At 41.1% G+C, this 23,284-nt stretch overlaps 1 protein-coding gene across 1 annotated transcript in view; it reads right to left on the reverse strand.

Moving 5' to 3' along the window:
- cdk13 (cyclin dependent kinase 13) overlaps window positions 1–23,284 on the reverse strand; it is an 89,700-nt gene that overhangs the window by 58,944 nt on the left and 7,472 nt on the right. Inside the window, exons 2-5 of the mRNA XM_062520652.1 lie at window positions 1,451–2,029; window positions 1,179–1,340; window positions 957–1,096; window positions 690–860 (exon numbers count right to left, since the gene is read on the reverse strand). Of these exons, the coding sequence (XP_062376636.1) occupies window positions 690–860; window positions 957–1,096; window positions 1,179–1,340; window positions 1,451–2,029 (1,052 nt within the window). The remainder of the gene's footprint in view (window positions 1–689; window positions 861–956; window positions 1,097–1,178; window positions 1,341–1,450; window positions 2,030–23,284) is intronic.

Consider the following 23,284-nt stretch of genomic DNA (forward strand, 5'->3'; position numbering starts at 1 on the left):
GGACTTAAAACGCTGGGTGAAGATCGGTGTTGTGTAGGCTGCACTGTGAAGATGTTGTGTAAGCCCTGTTGGCTGCAGCCGACCACGTTAGCCTGGAGCAAGTTATGTTTGTCGTTAGCTTAATACCATAGACAGTAAAGCTTAATACAGTGCGTTAGATTAGATTGTCTTAGCTGTTGATAACGTTACCTAGAGCAAACTGGTTACTGTAACGATGTTAACAAATCAAGTAGGCTTGAGTAGCCTACAGGAGGAGACAAGACGATAACGTCCAGGTTTAGCCTACTGCAGCTCTGTGGCATAGTAGAATGTTTACACAGCTGTTACAACTTAATGAGTAGCCTGGTTTGGCGCAGCAAAGATCCTTGATTACTGACAGCTGAGCACTGACGTAACAATTAATCTTTGCCGCCAAAGCGTCTCAATGTAAACTCTATGGGAATTTTAAACTCTTTTATCGTAAATATCTCAAAAAGTATGAAGTTCACAAATGTGAAAAATACAATCGTCAAATCTCCGTTACAAGACCTTTGTATGAGTGTTTGAATGACGTCAAACGGTTAAGTGGTTTTAGCGTTATAAACCGTGGATATCAGCAACACATCATATTTAACCAATTTGGACAACTGGACCTGCTGATTATTGTAAACCCACCCCTAAAAATACACCTTTAGTGTTGAGTTAATTACCTTTATCGTTTTTAAAGTCGAGAGCATCCTCCTTATCTGTAACAATTTCCTTCATGTTGATTATACTCTTGTGGTTTAGTTGACGAAGGATCTTGATTTCTCTGATGGCAGTAATGGGAAAGCCTTCCTTCTCATTGTCTAAACGAACCTTCTTCAGCGCCACCATTTCAGCTGTCAGAGGTCATGAAAGCGTTGCATTATTTCAAGATATGAGAACAAAAACAAACACCCAATAATTTTTCAAAGTTAACTGGAGTAACCTCCTACCTGTGTCCTTGTCTTTTGCCTTATACACCTGTCCATAAGTACCCTCACCAGTGATTCCAATTATTTCAAACTTGTCGACGCATCGTTTCCCCCAATCAATTTCTGCCTCCTTAATCTCTCCAAACCGGGGGCCACATATTCTGTGAGAAACAATTTCTAAATGATGAAAAAAATGGCAAAAGAAATGGAAACATTTTACATGATGGCTATAAAAAAACATACTTTGGCCTCCTACGCAGAACGTTAGGCTTTTTGTCATCTGATGGACTAGATGTGGAAGTATCCCCAGGGAGTACTGGCGGAAGTGGGAGGTCAGTAAGGAGGTGTCTTGCTTTCCTCTCTGGCTTCCGTTTTCCTGTGTGTGTCGGCAAGCACTCTTTCAATCTGAGAACATAAACACAGACTTACAGTACAATATATTGGACCCATTCAGCACCAAATATATTTTCTAATCTACTAGCTAAGTCACAAGAATTAATAATCATAACGCAAACCTGTTGATCCCATCCATGTTTTCCAAAAGGAAGGGTGGCAAGTGCAAAGAGGGCACTGTGCCTACTGGTGGTCTGGTAACCGCTTCCTGTTCTTTACTCTGGCTAGCCATGACATTATTTTTCTCCTTTTGTATGGGTGGATTCTCCTCAGCTTTTATGCTTCTGCTTCTGGCAAAAGGTACCTCTGATGTCCTCTTGAAGATCTTAGCAACAGGTAAGTGTTGGCTAGACATACTGGAATCCTGGAATCCTGAAATCCTCTCCTGATGTGGCAGGGGGGGAGGTGGTCGAGACTTTTTCAAAGTAGCATGGTTGGAAGTGTGGCTGTCTAGGAGCAGAGAAGCCGTGGATGTGTTGCCCTTGATGGATGATGAGTTCTTCACTCTGGCTGCAACCTCAGCAGCTTTAACTTTCTTCTGTTTGCTGAGCTCAGCTGCCAGTGTACTCTTTAATGTCAGTGTGCTGGGAGATAAGCTGGAGGGTCGGCTGCGAGAACGGGAATGGCGGTGATGGCTTCGGGAACGTGACTGACATGATGAGGCATATGGGCTTCGGCTGTGAGACTCACCACCTCGACGACTAATGGAGCAGAAAAAAAAGCAATATTTCATTACATCTCTCTATTACCGGTACTAAGCTAAGTGTACCCATTAAGCCCGAACATTTAAGTCCGAAAAAGAAGTTGGTCAAAGGCACTCAGTTGAGGAAAAATAAAGCCTAGCTTTATGCCCTGAAGAAGGCCATGTGGCCGCAACGCGTCGGCGTATGTTTTTAGTCCTTGCCATTTACTATTAAAGGCTTTATTTTTCCTCAACTGAGTGCCTTTGACCAACTTCTTTCTCTTACTTCAATTTTTGCCCGGCCTCAAAAGAGCACCAGTGTGGAATATACTACAATTTTTTTTACTACTCCTAGTAGCGCTCTCAGTACTTTCTTTTTTTGTCTAAACATTCAAGTCCATTTGCCATTTGAAGTCAATTTTTAGAAAAAGAGGGGCCTGTCTAATGCTATTCAATATTTTTTCCAATCACACAATTTCTTAATTATATGTTTTTATTTGGCACCTATTACATTTGTAAATATTGAATAAGGCCCGCTTACATCTGCGCAGTCTCAAGGAGGCTCAGATAAACTTGCTTCAAAACTTTGGTGTTTTCGGACGCCTCAGATAGAGCCTCTTTCTATTAAAAGAGAAACTATGCAGGATTGTCGATTTCATCTTAAGTTTCGGTTTCGTTTTCATATTCGCTCCTTTTATGCTTGCATATTTCTCTGCAGAGCTTCCCCGACAGCTTTAGCGTGTATATTTATACATATTTAGGCTATATATAAATATATAAATTGCACGCGTGGTTCTTCTTGTTCTTTATGCGTCTCAGCCTTCCAGATGTTAACAGGGAACGATCGTCTCCTGAACTTTGCTGCAAGGTTGCACTAGCGGATAGGGACACTGGGGGCGGGAGGAAATCTTACTGTTTTCGATAAAACTGGTCAGTCAAGCAAAACAACGATTTCTAAGCAATTTTATGACTATGAAAAAGTTGCATAGGGGTCATTCCACCTCAATTCAACAAATGCCTTCTGCTTGACCATCTCAGATTTCCTTCAACATTTTACCACCTAAAGAGTAACGTTTTCAAGCTAAAGACTTCAAATGTTCTGTGAATAATGATTGCTACCTATTAGATTCCACATATTCATTCGTAGGCCGTATCTGTTGATACTGACTGTGTTTCAATCTTGTGAAATCAGAAGAAAAATTGCAGATTTTTTTTCAACCCCCACATTGGTGCCCCATTACACAATTTGTAAACAAAATGTTTGACAAATGGTTATGTCAAACCAGTTTTGTGTTACAATACTTCCAACAAAAAAGCAATATAGACACCTCTTAATTACTTTATCAAAGACAGCTTAAACACTTCTGTAGAGAGACATAACCATTTGCCAAACACTTTCAAGGCCTTAATTCTGGAAACTTAAATTCCAGTGTTTCCCATACATTGACTTATTTGTGGCGGCCCACCACAATATCAACACTGACCACCACACAATGATTTTATGTTGTACTACTTAAACTAGATGAACTCTTTTCATTGTAGAGCTATGCACACCTTTGTGCAGCCTCTCTGTCCCTCAACAAACATGCATGCACGTTTAAAGAATATACATTAAAAAAAAATCAGCAATCGCAATTAAATCCAGTTAAGTATGTTGCGCAATTTTTAAACAAATTTGCGCACAAGCACACTACCACCACAAATAGAATTAAATTATGTGGGAAACACTGAATTCAATACCTTTTTAATACTTTTAACACCCCGCGGGTACCCTGAACAAGGTTCAGCTGGACGTGACTGTGGCTCGAGATCACTAATGATCTCTTTTAAACGTATAATGCACCTTCATGTCGTAAATTCTAGGGGCGAGGTCACTAATGATCTCTTTTAAACGTATAATGCACCTTCATGTCGTAAATTCTAGGGGCGAGGTCACTAAAATGAGCATAATATAGGGGCGTGATATTTAAATCACGCTGGTTTCCAGCCGCCACATTTATCAACACACGTTTATTCTTACGCTGGAATTGGAGTGATACGAAAGTTTGATCAATCACACCAGAGCCCCGTCGTATAGATGATTTCTGCGCTCAGATGTATGCTGGTTTCTACGCTCGGTTGATAAATGAGGGCCAATGTTCCAGAAATGTAAAATGTACAGAAATTAAACATACATGACAGTGTAATGACACTTCATGTTCAGGAAACATCTCAGACGGTTCACTGTACTTGAGGTCAAAGGTAAGTATTCATGACAATGTCAGAAAACTATTTTGGTCAGTAATAGTTCTTTGTGACAGCTTAATGACTAGTCAAAACTGTACCACTGTAGTTGAGGTCAAGAAAAGTATTCATGACCAATTCATAATGGTGTCATGACAGCCAATTGTTCAGGCTCATCACTTTAAAAAACCTAGAAGATAAGTCAGGCCAAACACAGTTATACGTCAAGTTGTCATGACAATATTGTAAACGGATTACATTTTCTTGCCTAATGTCAAGTTGTCATAATGATGATGACGCTCAAACAATGTCAACTTGACATAACAAAAACCGAATGACACATTATGACAACTGTGTTGCCTTTAAGGCATTTATCTTTCTGCTTTTATTAGTGTGCTTGCTGCAAGCAAAGCACACTATTGTTATCCGTGCGTTTCATATTATTATCAAACTTATTTATCTTAAATCCAACTTTTGTCTCCCTATCTTGTCCTAGGGATTTGGAGCTAGAGACGCCGTTCCACTTCTCACGCGTGCGTCCTGATGCGAGGATGGTGGCTTGTATAAAGCTTTTCGATACGCCTTGTCGTTCTCCCGTTATTCCAGTTTTTCCGGTCGATTTTTCCCCGTAGGAATGAATGGAAAAGCGACTTTTGAGCGCTGATGCCCACACATTTTTCCACCTGTAGCCCAAACCGTAAGACATAAAGTCATGCAATTTGGTATGCTGATAGAGGAGACTACCCTGATTGACACCACCAGGTTTCATGCTCGCCATTCTCACGCTCCAGCGCCACCAACTGGTCAAAGATTGAAAACACGTTCATGCCCGTAACTTTTGATCCGTATGGCCGATTTTGATAAAACTTATACCATTGGAATCCTCTGACTCAGCCGATTCCAACGCACCATATGACGTCATTTTCCGCCATGATGGATTTTCCGCCATTTTGAATTTTGTCCAAGATCAAAGTAAAGCTACCCTGGCCGCATAGTTTATCCGATCGTCATGAAACTTGACACGCATGATCTACAGACCAAGGCGGATCAACCGCCTTGATTTCGCCTTCATACGTCCAAGTGTTCGCCTGTGACAACCAATTAAATTCAGCGAGCGAAGCCGCCAAACAGGAAGTGAGCCTATCTTGGAAATGCTGTGACGTATGAAAGCCATATTTGGTGGGATGACTTGAGACTCCATCCAAAGCACCCTCAATAAATTTGGTGTTATTTGGTCTGTCGATGGCTCTATAATTAGCAAAAACGTGTGTGTTGGCGAATGTATACTATTAAGCAGAATAGCTCATCTTAAATTGCTTAAGTAATGCCAAAAGGACATTCCAGAGTGATTTAAGATACAATGTTGATATTTAAAAAAAAAAAAAAAAAATCAAAATCAAGGCCATTCTTGTAAAACATATTGATGTAACTCTCATAGCACTATGGAGTTATACCATGTATTTTCATATTTCCATTATGGTCTGATAGCACACTCGTATTTTTGCAATCTTTCCTTCGGTGACAGAGATGGCCCGCAACGGTACAATGTGGGTGTAGTTCTAGGATGGTCCGCAACGGGGTGTCTCATCCCGAGACTGGTTGGATCTTAGCAATGCCATGGCCCCGAAGGACAAGTACGGACTTACGCGCTGTTAGATGATGTGTGTGTTCATTTGGTATATATACTCCACAATCACACGATGTTTCATACTGACGGTGTGTTTTGGATGATTTGTATTGACCTGAGCATTCTGGGTAAACTTCACTCCCAAATTCGGCGAAATACCGGAAGTAGAGCGGTCGCGGTCGCCCTGTCTGCGGTGTGCGTGAGGCAACGAGGATTTTAATTAGAATGTAATCGCAGTTACACTTTCAACATAAAGTGTGTATATTTAGACTTCAAATTTCGGAATTTGAGAGGTCTAGTTATGAGGGTAGGCTAAACTAACTGCAGTTCAAATAGTTGGTTTTAACTTTACCAAGGCTGTTTTAATACTGAATTGCAACTGCTGTTATGAAGACAGTTTGGAGCCTGGCAGACATGAAGGCAGTGAAAGGTAATTAAATGCATGGTCCAAGTAGCCTGGGGGAAGCCAAACTATGTTAACTGTAAATTTAATATGGAACGAGGTACGTGTTGCTGATGTCGTTTCGCAACTCATCGAGCTAGCAATTGCTGTCAAGCTAGTCTACATCAGGCAGTGCATAGATAATATGACACTTTTTTACATCATAAATTCAGTGTCTGTTGTCTGTTAACTTTCATGAAATGTAGGCCTAGTAAAGACAACTACAGTATTGTTTTGCATTCAAGGTCCATTCAAGTTAAGACTTTTTGGTATGGACTTTTGGAGACTTTTTGGAGGACATTTTAGTAACTGGACCTCTATGAATTTTAATTGAATACCCCTGCTATAGAAGTAGAAGTACCTACACAACACTCAATGCGTCGCTACCATGGCAGGATTTTTCTGCTTGGCTTTCGTTATGAAGCTTGACTTGAACTGTCATCGATGCTGGCCCGTCAGTGCAAACTACGCATATCCGTGCTAACTTAACTGGAAAGCTATACCGGACGCCTAACTGATATGAATGATTCTGATGACTGTTATGAAGCGTTCCGTTCGCGACGCGTACAAATAGTGGAAGCTAATTCAACACTTCAGTTCTGCACCTGATGTAGCTCCCCTGTACACTCATGGTTTGTAAAGCAGGCAACAATTCTGTTACCCTGAACTGTTCAGGCTGAACATCTCTTCTCCGGTAGCATTGTCCAGTTCTTTGCCAAATAGAATTATCTGAAATCTCATCATCCACGTATCTCACAGCGATCAGCTGGCAAGGCCAACTGGTCAGTGAAGTCTTTCCATTTCTTATGCAGCATCTGGCCCTAGCATCACTTTAACCATTTGCAGGTTAGAATGAGCGACTGTTAAATTGTGTGGCTTTTTAAAATTTAGCAAGCAAATCTGAAAAACGAGCCACACGCACGATAGAAAGCATATAGCATTCAGTTCCTTTGTTCTGGTGCGGCACATTCCGAGGTTCATGTGGAACATGCACTCTCTTTAAAACATCCATTGCGTGCACCTGCATTCTGCCGTCTGCTGTCAATACAGAGCAACAAACAAACAAACTTAATGTTAACGAAGTTGTTAACATTACGCCCTGAAGTAAAGTAAACTGTAGCCTATTGTTGTTTGTGATACAAAGAAAACTTTAACTGATATAATTGCAATATAATTATTATGGCCAAAATTGTTTATATGAAAAGACATATCAAAGCAGGTAGAAGTAACTGTAGTCACTTGACATTTCTGAGGATTTTATATTTCCATCAGTGCAGTGGTATAGAAATTCTTCAGTGGAGGCACCACACTAGTTAATCACGCTATCAACATCTTCTTACCTTTTCTTCTGTTATTACTATTCTTTAACTTTATGGTAGACAGTGAGTCCAGCAAATTGAGAACCTAGGATCCTGTTTATGTTTATGAATGTGACTCCAGTATATGTTGAGACGTGGAAAAGGGGGTTACATTTATATAATGCAAATGATTATGTTAACAATGTCATCGAATATGTTGTTCAAACAAGAAGAGCGAAATGGTAAGCTTTTAAGAAATCATCATCCACATCATAGTATGATGCTGTGTGGGGTTATGGACTTGACAGTTTTGCATGGAATTGCCCATACAGTATATACATACAGTATATACATATTTAAGCAATATAGCACGAGTGGGAGTGGGTTGTTGCTAGATATTCCCACGGGTGTTGTTCGGCCGTAGCCTCGAGGCCGGAGGCCGAGTGGCGCAGGCAACAACACCGTGGGAATATCCAGCAACAACCCACGATCACGAGTGCTATATTGCTTTTATACAACAATTCTACCACTTGTTTTTTGCGCTAATTTCCCATTATAATGTAAACGTTTAAATCGCTAAAACTGTCTTGTTTGTAGAACTAACTTCTCTCCGCCACAAAGTTCTAATACTTGCAGCCAGGACAAACTGCCGTTACTAGTTCTAAATGGATGGTTGCTATGGCCAGTCGTTAGTTCTAAAAGCACGTTGCTATGGCCAAAAGCCAGTCGTTAGTTCTATCTCTCCCGTTGTCAAGCAATGCAGAATATAGCCTAATAAACGTTAGCTCGGCCCCGGCAGTGGCGCAACTGGCTGGGGCACCTGCACCGTACGCTGGCGACCCGGGTTCGATTCCCGCCCCGTGGTCCTTTCCAGATCCCACCCCAACTCTCTCCCACTCACTTCCTGTCATTCTCTCTACTGTCCTGTCCAAATAAAGGCATAAAAAGCCAAAAAAATAATCTTTAAAAAATAAAAAAATAAAAAATAAACGTTAGCTCGCATTGCGTCTGGTTAGGACATGCTTTTAGCTTTGAAACATCACTATTTTACTTAGCCTACATGCCATCCAACTAGCTAATATCCACCTCCGTCATATTCTATGTTCTGAGCGTCTGTATTTCAGCTTGGATGCAATGTGACAGTTCGTTTTACACTTGACAATTTGACATTGTATCGCGGAGTGATTTATTATTAGCTGGGAAAAGTCAGAGTGGATTATCGTGGGATATTTCAACTCATGGAACGTCTCTCGGCCAATCAGAAACAAAGAAACAGCTTCATAGAACCCAATTGTTGTATAATAAGATTTGACACATTGCAGTTTTTTTTAATGCTGGAGTTATTTATTAATCAAAGAATTGTGGGTAGATGTGGGTGAACTGTGCAACATGCAGTTTGTGGACAAGAGGCAGACGTAACAGACAGATATTTGTGTTTGAAGGGGTGGTGTGTCTGTGTGTGTGTAAGTGTGTGTGTGTGTGTGTGTTTATGTGAAAGTCTTCGTTGCTAGTCAACTCAGCGACACGCAGTTTGTGGACACGAGGCAGATGTAACGGACTGACGTTTCTGTTTGAAAGAGTTGTTTGTGTGTGTGTGTGTGTGTGTGTGTGTGTGTGTGTGTGTGTGTGTGTGTGTGTGTGTGTGTGTGTGTGTGTGTGTGTGTCTTTGTCCTTAGAGGTGTACATTTCATTTTCATACATCAAAGCGTTCGCCCGTGACAGCCAATCAAATTCGATGGTGAAGCGTCCAAACAGGAAGTGAGGTCAAATCTCGGAAACGCTGTGAGGTATCGAGACCATATTTGGCGGGATGATTTTGGACACCATCCAAAGTAGCCTCAGTAAATGTGTTGTAATTTGGCCACTAGGGGGCGCCGCAATTAGCAAAAATGCATTTTGGCTCATATCTCTTTACGTCTTTGGGATGACATCTACATTTTTACATTGGAGGTGCTCTGGGACATACCACTGATAAACCTAGGCAACTCGTCAGGTCAGTGTAAGAATTCGGCAATCGAGGGCAACGTCGCCAAACTCGAAGCAGCTTCGCGTCTTGGCCAAACTTTGGCGCTTTGACCTGAGGGCGAGCTGTCGCGTATCCTGCCGGGGCGCTCTCGCGGCGCGTCGGAGCAAGCACACTTCGCACTTTCCCATCTGGAAATGCATTCTAGTTTTAAAGCAATTTTCTTTATTTTATTATTACTTGGAAATAATTTCATAACCAATAATTTTAATTATCTTTTATTATTATTATTATTATTATTATTATTATTATATTGTTATTATTTAAGAAGCTGACAACTGCATATCATTTGCTTGTTTATGTAACCTAGTTGTCATTTAAAATTGTTATGCATTGTTGATAACTACGTCTTCTGACAAGGACGTTCTAAAGTCAATAGTTCGTCGACAAAACTGAACCCGGTTGACAGACAGACAGACAGACAGCCAAGAGACATTAACTTTAAACTACTGCGCAAAGTCTAAGAAGCAATGCCGTAAGTTTAGTCGCATGTGTACATTAGGGCTTTGACTTTTGGCCAAAAATCGTATTCGAAGTTCGTTTGGTTATTAATATCAAACTTCGAATGTATTCGAATATTTGTTAATAATATTTTGACCATTATTTTTATGCTATTGGAAAAACACGCAGCATTCATTAAGCTGAATTTCCTTTTCCTGCTCTCCCTCCGTCTCTCTGTCACTCATGCGTCTGTGTGTCTCGCTCTCACACAAACATACACACACACGTAGCCTACACAGCCCCTCCACTCCGTGCAGACCGCGTCTGTCTCCATGAAAACAAGATCCCTGGAAGCTTGATTGCACCGACATAACGCTGTTCAGGTGGAGGCACTATACAACTTTACCAAACAGTATAGCCTAAGTAGCCTAAACTCATTCTCTATGGCCCGCTTTCTCTCGTCCTCCCTCGTGCGCGCTCACATGCATCCTAAACATTCACAATCGTGAAAGCAATGACGCATAGAAGACAACAAGCTAAATTATCCGGTTAGCATGATTAGCATGCTGCACAGATTAAAACTCTTGCATTCAAGTTGATTGACCATCTCAATACCAATGTCTTCCAACTCCAAGACTTAAAAGGGCCTGTCCCAATGAGGAAGTTACAGCTTACCTTGAAACTTACACACACGTGGGGAAACTGAATAGGCTAGTCAAACCACTCGCTAACAACACCTACAGGAGCCCAGATGAGTAAGCCTAATAGCCTTGCTAATGAGCTCATGATTCACGACTTTACCAGATGTGAGAAAGCCGCTGAATCTGAAAACAACGTTTGCATGCAAACACATGTACAAAAAAATAATGCTCATAACAGGTTCGAATATTAAGAGCTGCCTAAAATTCGTTCGAATATCATATATTTTTCAAAAATTCGAATTATATTCGAATAACGAAGTTCGGAGTCAAAGCCCTAGTGTACATTATATGAATTGAAGAATGAACTGAATAACAATGATAGTATTACTTAAACGATGTGTGTTATTTAACTTAGCAGCGATTTTGCTATCATACAATAGCCTGCATGTTAAACAACGCCATTGGTTACCTTAGTAACGGTAAACAATGTAACATTTTAGACTGTGCTTAACGGAGAAAGATACATTGTTTATGCTACGTTCTTTCACAAGAACACACACTGAATACTTTGTATTTTGTACTGTTCACAGTTTTCACCGTATGTCTTTTGAATGTGAAAAACGTCAGTAAACGCTGAATCTTACTACGGACTCTCTCTTCATTGGCAACGGTTTAACTTGGTGTTAAGTCAGAGTTCCTACACACTGCACAAGAGCACTAAAGTGAAAAGGCAATTTCAAGACTTCGAGTAGCCAAGATGTCAACAAGTGGCAAGTCGTCTGTGTCCCGGAGCAGCAAAACGTCAACATCATCCGCAAGGCTAGCCCTAGCCAAAGCCAAAGCTGAAGCTGCCGAGGTAAGAGCAGCATATGCTAGCGAAGAGGCTAAATTGAAAATGGAAAAGGCTGCTAGAGAAACAGAAAGGATAACGAGAGATGCTCAAAATCAGTTGGAAACTGTAAGACTAGACACAGCGTTGGAAATGTTAACATTACAAAGAGAAGCTGCTGCAACTGCAGTAGAGGCAGAAGTGCTAGAGAATGCAGAAGAAGATTTAAATGTAACTGAAGAATGTGAATCAGCAAAAGTTAAACGTGAACGCATCAATGCATATGTTCAGTCTCAAGCTGGCCGCTGGAATTCTCCTTGCCCATCAGCAGTTGTACCTGTTGCTTCTCCACCTCTTGTAGAACTACATGACAGTGCTGTAAAACAGTGTCCAAAATCACCTGATTTGACTAGATATGAGATGAAGTCTAATACCAGTCTTAATGTGCATTCTCAGCCATATGTTCCCCAGTGCAACCCTGCATTCAGCATGCCGTCGCTGGTGGAACCATTAGCACAATACTTGGCACGACGAGACCTGGTTAGCTCCGGACTGTATAAATTTGATGATAAACCTGAAAATTTCCGTGCATGGTGTTCTTCATTCACTAATGCAGCTGGTGAAGTTAACCTTACAGCAATCCAAGAGCTGGATCTTCTGACGAAATGGCTGGGAAAGGAATCCAGTGAACATGTGAAACGCATACGCTCTGTGCATGCTGGCAGTCCCAAGCTGGCTTTACACAAAGCATGGGAGAGACTGAGTGAGTCCTACGCCGCCCCTGAAATCCTTGAGAGGTCACTATTTCAGAGATTGGACAACTTTCCGAAAATTCCAGCCAAGGACCACATCAAATTACGGGAGCTTGGGGACTTGCTTACAGAGGTACAAGGTGCCAAAGAAGATGGATATCTGACTGGCCTGTCATACCTGGATACTTCACGTGGAATTGGACCAATTGTAGCCAAGCTTCCATTTTGGCTTCAGGAGAAGTGGGTGTCATCTGGGTCATCATACAAAGAAAAGAACCACGGTCGCTTTCCTCCTTTTGAATATTTTTCAAACTTTGTGTGCTGCGAGGCTAAGAGGCGGAACGACTAGAGATGCACCGATTGCAATTTTTTGGCCGATTCCGATTTCCGATTTTTCATCGAGTTTGACCGGCCGATACCGATTTTAGCCGATTCCGATTTAATTTCTTCTAACCACTTTACAGCACAAACAAAGAGTTATTTTCTGGCCTATATTTTCTTTAATGCAACATGTTAGAAATGTAATCAACTTATAAATGGCTGGTAGAAAAATGTGAATAGACAGATTCTTCTTCAAGTCTTCTTCAGCTGCAGTAGCCTAATCCCAGTGTGGGACATTCATTTCACACATGTAGAAATGCACTAGGAACACTATTTCTTTTCTTCTCACATCCATATGCAATATCCAACTGTAAATATCTTCAGAATACTGATAACTGAAGTTAGTGCTACATAGGCTGAGATGTTGGAAAATGACAACAAAAAAAACTAATTTTGAGAAGCCTTGAAACACAGCAAATGACATACATTCTCAGTCCACACTCTTCTTTGAACTTTCGCGATTGCTTGCGGATACTAAGGAAGTGTCCATATTTGGATGGCATAACGTCATGCGGGAGAAACACAGCTTTCCAACGACACCACGCATGATATGTTTTGTATCACGGTCGCGGTAGTTTATGACACGTTAGAATGCTAACTTTTAGCGAATTTAGAAGAAATATACAGGCGTGATCAGACAAAAGGTAATGAAATAAACCTCTAAATTTGTAAATCGGACTTAGTTGTTGTAGTAGTGTGAAAGAATACATGATAAGTTGGCAAACCGAAGCAAAACTATGTTTATTCCTGCCGTGTCTCGCCTTAAGTTGAGTAAAGGCTATGTCGCTGCTTATTGATAGCGCTTGTTGTTCAGCTGTGGGCACGCAATTAGCGGCAAGGACGGGCTTTGATGAGCGCTGTAACCTGAAGTGACAGCTTAAATGCCACGCAATATGGCAAAGCACAGCGTTCGCTGCATAGAAAAACTCAGTATTAGCGCTTTATCCAGCCCTGACTGTTGGCCTAGCTTCATCAAACTTTGCAAACTCAGCTGTGTGGCGTTTGGATCTTTTCACAGTACTTCTGGGTGATCTCTCAGCGGAAGCTCACGCTATTCAGAACATCATTATTTTGTTAGGGAAAATCTTAATTTTTAAAACAATAGACATACATGAATTGAGTATAGGGAAACTAAAAAACTATATTAAAGCTTATTGCGAAACCGAATGTATGATACATGAAACCAACGAAGTGCAATATGCAGAAAGATGGAGTAAAATAAAGCAAGTGGAAGGATGGAACAGGTAGAAGCGAATGAATACTCGTAAAATCTAGTGTTAATTCAGGAATTTGTTGTCTCTTGGAGATTGGGGTGGGGTGGGATAAAAAAAAAAAAAAAAAAAAACTCAGCTGTGTGAGTGTGATGTTGTTACAAGTACGTGCGAGTGCATTTGACCGGCATAAAATCGGCATGTCTCAGACTGACCGGCCGGTCGCCGGTCGTGGCCGATCACGTGAAAATCGGCCGATTCCGATCGGCGGCCGAGCGATCGGTGCATCTCTAGGAACGACCCCAGCTTCATGTTCCACACCGGTACCATAACACCCATCAAACCAGAACAATCCATAGTGAAGAACTTTAACACCAACAAATCCATCTCTGTACACAAAACAGATGTGTATACAACCAACATCGACCCAAACCAGACCTGCCCTCTACACAACAAACCCCAACCTCTTCAGAAATGCAGAACATTCAGGAGCAAACCCCTCAACGACAGAAAGGCCTTTCTCAAGGAAAAAGGAATATGTTTCAGATGCTGTTTGTCATCTTCTCATCTGGCTAAAGATTGCAAGTCTTTTATTAAATGCACTGAATGCGGTAGCACCTTTCATGATGCAGTCATGCATCCCGGCCCATCATGTCCTGCAGTCAAGGCTCCTTCACCGTCACAAGAGGACGGCGGGGAGGGAGATCAACCCAACACTCCTGTCATCAAAACAAGCTGCACAGAAGTTTGCGGGACAGGTCAGTGGAACCGTACATGCTCAAAGATTTGCCTTGCAAAGGTATATCCCAAAGGTGCTAAAGACATTGCCATAAAAGCCTATGTAATCCTGGACGATCAGAGTAATCACTCATTAGCCAAACCAGAGTTTTTTTATATGTTCAGTGTAGATAGCAAACCGTTTTCCTATGATCTCAGAACATGCTCTGGCACCATGCAGACATCTGGAAGGAAAGCAGACGGATTCCAGATCGAGTCAATGGATGGCAAAGTTCTGATGTCTCTTCCTCCACTCATTGAGTGTCAAGAGATCCCAAACAACCGGTCTGAGATTCCAACACCTAGTGCAGTTCTACACCAGCCTCATCTTCATCACATTGCAAAGCACATCCCAGAACTGGATCCAGATGCAGAAATACTCCTGCTACTCGGAAGAGATGTCCTTAGAGCACACAAGGTTAGGCAGCAGGTCAATGGACCCCACGATGCTCCCTTTGCTCAGCGCTTGGACCTCGGTTGGGTAGTTATAGGAGAGGTGTGTCTGGGTAATGCGCATAAGCCATCAACACAGTGCGTGAATGCCTTCAAGACCAACGTGCTGAACAACAAAGGGCAGGTAGCCAACCGGTTTGCATCCCTGCAACAAACCCTGAGAAGGAAGCCTGAAATGCTGGAACTCACTTCTGAAACATTTGACTGGGACACACCCATTCCAGACGACAAATTAAGAAGATGGGAAGTTTGGAGAAGCTCATTGAAGGACCTCAATGCTGGACCACTTCTACCTGTATCTATGGACCCAGAAATCCCCCTCATACTTACACCACCACTAATGCCTTGGACTTCTGCAAGTTAATAGTGGCCTCACATAGGCCAGACGGGGAGTGTGTTGCCTTTAAGGCATTTATCTTTCTGTTTTTATTTTAAAGCAAATTTCTTTATTTTATTATTACTTGGAAATAATTTCATAACCAATTATTTTAATTATCTTTTATTATTATTATTATTATTATTATTATTGTTATTATTTAAGAAGCTGACAACTGCATATCATTTGCTTGTTTATGTAACCTAGTTGTCATTTAACATTGTTATGCATTGTTGATAGCTACGTCTTCTGACAAGGACGTTCTAAAGTCAATAGTTCGTCGACAAAACTGAACCCAGTTGACAGACAGACAGACAGCCAAGAGACATTAACTTTAAACTACTGCGCAAAGTCTAAGAAGCAATGCCGTAAGTTTAGTCGCATGTGTACATTATATGAATTGAAGAATGAACTGAATAACAATGATAGTATTACTTAAACGATGTGTGTTATTTAACTTAGCAGCGATTTTGCTATCATACAATAGCCTGCATGTTAAACAACGCCATAGGTTACCTTAGTAACGGTAAACAATGTAACATTTTAGACTGTGCTTAACGGAGAAAGATACATTGTTTATGCTACGTTCTTTCACAAGAACACACACTGAATACTTTGTATTTTGTACTGTTCACAGTTTTCACCGTATGTCTTTTGAATGTGAAAAACGTCAGTAAACGCTGAATCTTCGCTGAAAGTCAGAAACATTAATAATGTGTCATTAATGTGCATGACATTTGTCATGTCATTCTTATGACGGTTACATGTCACCCTTATGTAGACCCCTTCAAATAAAGTGTTACCAAAGCAGCTTCAGATTCCTGGGCATTAACATCAGTGAGGATCTGAGCTGGACACACCATATTGGTGTGATCAAAAAGACAGCAAGACTTGCGACGTCTGCGGAAATTTGGCATGGACCACAAGATATTGACCAACTTTTACCACTGTACAATAGAGAGTATTCTGACTGGTAGCATAACAACATGGTATGGTAACAGTACTGCCCAGGATCGAAAAGCGCTACAAAGAGTTGTCAGATCAGCACAGAGTATTACAAGGACTGAGCTACCATCCATCCAGGAAATCTACAGTCAGCAATGCAGAAGAAAGGCCAAGCGTATAGTTTCTGACCCCAGTCATCCCAGCCACCATCTCTTCCCCCTCCTGCCTTCAGGCCGACGATACAAGAGCCTAAGGACCCGTACCAGCAGATACAAGGACAGTTTCTACCCTCAAGTCATTAGGAAGCTGAACCGTCCTGGGAAACCCCCTTAAGATTGCACTTTTCTTCTCTCTCTCTCTTTCTTTTTTAGTATGTTTCTGTGTGTGGGTGTGGGTGTGGGTGTGGGTGTCTGTGTCTGTGTGTGTATACATATGTATGTATGTGTGTGTGTGTGTATGTATGTACATTAGGGCTGGGCGATTATACGATCTCGATTTGTGATCGCGATCAAATTAAGTTCGATCACGGTGATCAGCTGTGGGTATACTTTCTCGATCACGTGCATAACATGCTGCAGCAAAGTGCACGACAACCATCACAACCCGCTTTCCTGGCACCGCACTGTCTGCATGCACCCAACATTTTCAACAGTGCGCCTGAAAACAATTCTAGGTCGCACTGGTGCGCCTGACGCGGCTCGGGTGAAAGCATATATTTCTTTCACGAGTCGCCATGTAAACGTGGCTAGACTATGCGTGCAACTTTACCAAACTGTATCAAGTAAACCCTCTCTCCTAGGACCGCTTTCTCTTGCTCTCCCTCTCTCTCTCTCTCTCTCTACCTCTCGTGCGCGGCGCGCTTAATAAACATCCCCCCTCGACATGTACTTTGACAATCGTGAAATCAATGACGTAGGCCTATAGAAGACGACTAGCGAAATGATAATTACACACACACACACACACACACACACACACACACACCTGACTGCCCTCCTACCCAGGGCTCAAAATTAGTACTACCCGCCAAACGCCAATGGCGTGTAGATTTCTGTTCTGGCGAGTGAATTATGACAAGTAATCCGCCACTTTGGCGTGTGTAAAACGGCCGCTAGTCATCAACGAAATAGCCTAGCCTATTTAGTTATATTGTTATATTACGTTAGATTACGACAAAACTGTGTGTGTGTGTGTGTGTGTGTGTGTGTGTGTGTGTGTGTGTGTGTGTGTGTGTGTGTGTGTGTGTGTATGTGTGTGTGTGTGTGATTGCCGCTAACCCCTCCTTGGCTCACCGTCTCTCTCCCGCGGCAGCAGCTGCTAGCTCGCAGGCAGCCGCGTGCTTTAAACGAGTGGCTGCTCTGTCCAGTGGCAGTGAATGCTAGACAGCGGTCTGATCTGACTGCTCGAAAACTGCAGAGTTAGTTGAACTTGTAGCTTCAAGAACTACAAGCGAGCATCACAGATTTGTCAGCTAATCCTGTCCACCCCCTGCCATTTTCCATTCTGTAGCCTATTAAATTATTGACGCCTTGACTGGCGTGATATATGACGCAAAATAAAAGTAAATAAAACAGACAGCAATCGCGCAACTTCTGTTTCAGTGATCGGCTGAGTGATAGAGCCAGAATTAAACATTGTATCCATAAGGGAGGCGGAAAACTATATATCCTGCCGAGTGTCACATGAAAGGGTGTTCGAATGAAAAGGCCAGACTTCATGGAGGGCATAGTGGATGAAGAACAGACACATGAATTTAGTTTATTTTATTACTTTGCCTCATATGTTCAGTTCTTTCATCCTTATGATTGAACAAGTATGAATGAGATCCACGTAAATTTAAGGTATTAAAAAATAGGCCTACTGTATAAAAGTGGTTAGTGTAATAATGACTGGAAAGTTAAAAAAAATGGTCTTTGTTAAATCTTTTTCAAATATAGTGTATAATGACATGAAAACAAGCAATAGTTAAAGGTAGTATATCATTAGTACTTAACAATAGCTTTAAAAGGTGTTTTGTAATTTTGGCTGGTAAAAAATCTGCTTGGCCGGTAACTTTTTCCAGTTACCAGCAACATTGGCTGGTAAGCCAAAAAGTTAATTTTGACCCCTGCTCCTACCCACCTTAACCAACAGTAACTCCCCACATACTCAGCACACTGGTCACCCCCCCCCCCCCCCCCCCCCCCCACACACACACACACACACACACACAACACACTGCCCCCTCCACTGCACCATCAGTATGCCACTGCCCCACACACACAGCACGTACTGCCCCTTACCAGCATCTTTATGCCACATACAACACAATGCCCCTCCCCCCACACAAATGCACACTTCATTTATGCACATATACACTGTCCCTTAACCCTCCAACCCCTACATACAGTACATCACTATTACTCCCCCCCCCCCTCTTTCCTTACCCACTACCACTCCACCCAAGACATCACACATGCCTGCACTTAGGATTCCCTTGCCCTCACACACACCAGGACTCCAGACTAACTTTTTGCATTGGTTGCACTGGTGCGCCTAGCTTTTTTTTTTTTTTAGGTGCACCATCACAAAATTTAGGTGCACCCACATTTTTAATTGCATCGCCTTTCACGCCAAAAGGTCACCTTTTATCGCTCTCCTTTCATATAATGTGAGCGGTTAACAATAAGGCATAGAAAAAGCTTGTCTTTATTTGAAACACAATATATAAGAAATAGCCTATACATATTCTTTATAAAGAATTATACAGATTGTTATACAGTATATAATGTTTAAATATATTCTACATACTGACATTTCTGATATCCATAACATTCAGCATTTATTACAACTCTGCCTCTTTAATTCAGCTGTCGGCTTGAAGCCTCAAAATATTGTAAACAAAGTAGCATAGCATTAATTGGCTAGCTTATTATAGTCTACTGGTTGGACTGTTCAGTTTCCCCACGCGTGTTTAAGTTTCAAGGTAGGCTAATACTTTTTCTCCTTGGGACAGGTCCTTTTGAGTCTTGGAGTTGGAAAACATTGAGATGATCAGCCAACTTGAATGCAGGAGTTTTAATAAATTTGTGCAGTATGCTATGATGCTAACCGGATTTCAGTATAATTACAGTGCATGAAAATGCACTGTACTGTTCTTCCTAGGCTTCTTCTTCTTCTTATTATTCTTCTTCTAACGCACGCAAATCAGCTAGAACCGTTTAACGTAGAAACTTCATTCAAACTGCGTTACGTAGGTCTTACTTAGGACATGTGTGCTATGACTTTTCAACTTTGTAACTTTTATACTTTTTAAACTATTAGTTAAAAACTATTACAATTTCCCCCATAGACTTAACATTGCTCATTATGACATCACGGCAGCAATTAGAATCTTACTCCAGCTGGTCAGCCACCTGGGCACCAACTGTCAGTTTCTCTCAGGCTTTACAATCTCTCTGAAGACTACATATTCTGTTCCCCTGTATCCTCTGCGCACAACAGTATCAAAATAAGTCCTCCTAATTCCATCCAACTTTATATCCATTCATCTTCTTCAAACCATTCACTCATCCACCCATTCTAAACAGTCTGCCTATCAACATCAATTAGACGCTCTACATTCAACTTTTAAACAATCTACTCTGTCTCAGGCTGGCTCTCTTAAGACTAGCCAGTTAAATTGATTACACCTGTATCTGTATCCACTACTCTCAGTAGAGAGCTGTCTCTCCATTCTACAAGAATATAAGGCACATTCCATCCAACATTCTATCCATTCATTTTCTTCAGACCATTCACTCATCCACCCATTAAACTGTCTATCAACATCTATTAAACAATCTGTCTATCAACATCCATTAAACTCTCTGTCTATCAACATTAATTAGACTATCTACATTCAACTTTTAAATTATTTACTCTGTCTCAGGCTTTAAGAGTACACTTAAATTGATTACACCTGTATCAACTACTCTCAGATAGCTGTATCAGTGTCTCTCTTAACAAGAATATAAGGCACATTCCATCCAACCTTCTATCCATTCATCTTCTTCAGACCATTCACTCATCCACCCATTAAACTGTCAATCAATATCTATTAAACAATCTGCCTATCAACATCCATTAAACATTCTGTCTATCAACATTAATTAGACTATCTACATACAACTTTTAAAGTATTTACTGTGGGTCCCTCTCAAGCAGCGTTTATATGTCCTCCCTCGCTCCTCGATCCTCAATGATCTACATAAAGAAAGATAGAAGAAGGGCTAGACTATCCCATTGTTGCCGCTCCATCATTCTTTATGTAGATCAGTGAGGAGCGAGAGAGGACGCGTAAACGCTAGGCTATATGAGAGGCACCTTCTGTCTCAGGCTTTAAGCATACAATCTCATTAAGACTACAGATCCTGTTTCACTACTTCCTCTGTCCACAACTGTTTCAAAATAAAGGTCCTCACTGCAATAATACACTATTAAATCATTTAACCACTGAAACTACTCAACTATTGAACTGTTCAACCATTCCAACTGTCAGTTATCATCCACTATGCCTCCAGTCAACTACATGAAACCTCCATGTACCTAGCAACCAACATAGCCACCATTAAAATTAAGTGTTTATGACCGTTTCCATAGCAACCAACATGATTATACTGCAGTAACTTCTTGTTTCCTGATAGTGGCCACCATGGATACCCTAGCAACAAATGTTTCAAAATAAAAGTCCTCACTAGCAAGTTAGCTAGTTAGCATGGTTAGCATAGTTAGCATTTTTAGCATAACTGCAAAAAATCATCAACTAAGTTAGCTAATCAACCTGGTTAGCATTGTTAGCAAATTTAGCATTGTTAGCATAGTTGGCATTTTTAGCATTACTGCTAGAAATCATCGGTTAAGTTAGCTAATCAACCTGGTTAGCATTGTTAGTAAAGTTAGCATTGCTAGCATAATAAACATTTTTAGCGTAACTGCTAGAAATCATTAGCTAATTTAGCTAATCAACATTTTAACATGAATAGAAATCATTAGTTAAGCTAGAACTGGAACGTTTCATCTTTAAACTGTCTACCTTCACACTATCAACTCTCTGTAAACTATGCAACCACCATGTTTACCCTAGCTACACCTTAGTAACCATATCTACATTATCTATCTATTTTTGCATTTTCATGCACTGGTAATTCCTTGGAATTGCATTTCTAGTTTAGCTAGTCGTCTTCTATGCATCATTGATTTCACGATTGTGAATGTGCATGTCGAGGGGCGGGTGTCCATTGAGTGCGCACGAGAGAGAGAGGGAGAGAGAGAAGGAGAGCGAGAGAAAGCGGGCCTAGGAGAGGGGGGTTTACTTCTATACAGTTTGGTAAAGTTCCACGCATAGTCTAAATGAAAACTTGTGACAGTTCACAAATGTAGATTTCACCCGAGCAGCGTCAGGTGCACCAGTGCGACCTAGAATTTTTTTCAGGTGCACTCTTACAAATTGTGGACGCATATGCGACCAAATTGGTCGCACTCTGGAGCCCTGCACACACATGCTCCCTCTACTAGCACGACCCCAGGCAGTTGGGTTGGACCCTTGAGCCGTGGAACTGCCCAAGGTTTCTTCCTGAACAAGGGAGTTTTTCCTTGCCCCTGTTGCTCCTGGGTGTCCCTTAGTGCTCCCCAACCCCTCTTTGTATAGTATCTATTTATTTTTTTCCTTCTAATTTATTTCTGGACACTTGAGCACAATGAATCTCATTACTTATAAATTCTTTTTTATGAGTACATGACATTAAACTTAAACAAATAAAGTGGAATAGCTTTAAAAAAACATAGTACAAATGCTATTTTTAACGGCACAAATCAGCACAAACGTAGCAAACAATTGAATGTTCGGGCAGTCAACAAAGGGTTAAACTTAAACAAATAAAGTGGAATAGCTTTAAAAAAACATAGTACAAATGCTATTTTTAACGGCACAAATCAGCACAAACGTAGCAAACAATTGAGACTAGTTTGGGGAAATTTGGACAGGTATGGGTTGCTGTGATGTCACTGGCCAGAAAATGTAAAGTTTAATTACTTAAAACCCATAACAGTGCAAACGATATTTTTTACAGCACAAACTGGCACAAACATAGCACAAACGAATAGCAGTGTTTTTAATAAGTTTTGAATAAGATGGGGGGCCAGCTTCACGCAGGTCTAGCCTGGCTCTGCCTGTCTATGTTTCACTCAATTTCTTACAGTACTCCGTCTGGAATAGCTTGATCTGCCCTTGTTTACTCCGGCAACAGCACCTCCGACCAACCAGTGAACATAGTGCGTTCCTGAGCGACATTTAAGTTGTAAGCCTATCGCTATCGTTGTGTCCCCCGTGGTTAACATACATCACCACCAAACGTAAGTGATTAAACTCCAATGAAATCAAACTTCAGACAAGCATCCACCAACCAGGAAACCAGCATTCATTGGAAGTCAATTACTTATATTTATGTTGATTTTAAACAATATGGTTGAGACAGTTAAGACTTCTCTTGCTGGTGTTTTGATTAATAACATGACGGGATATGCCCATTGAAAATGATTTAGCTAGGCCAGTTTATTGTGAAGAAAGACAATGTAAACGTAAAAGTATAGGCAAACTGATAAGCCTACAGCACTTCAATAAAGTGATTGCCTGGAAAAGGACAGTTATCGCCATTGCAGCCATGACGTGTACTAACAATAATGTCATGATGAATTTCAATAATCAATAATTAAGAATAGATACACATAATTACTTTCCATTGCCAAGCGTTAAAGGGATAATCCGGAGTGAAATGCACTTTAGATCAATTTTTCGGACTATTGGGAGTACATACGTTGAGTTGACACCAAAATCAT

Source organism: Sardina pilchardus, chromosome 19 (genome assembly GCF_963854185.1).
Source record: "Sardina pilchardus chromosome 19, fSarPil1.1, whole genome shotgun sequence".
NCBI classification, from domain to species: domain Eukaryota; kingdom Metazoa; phylum Chordata; class Actinopteri; order Clupeiformes; family Clupeidae; genus Sardina; species Sardina pilchardus.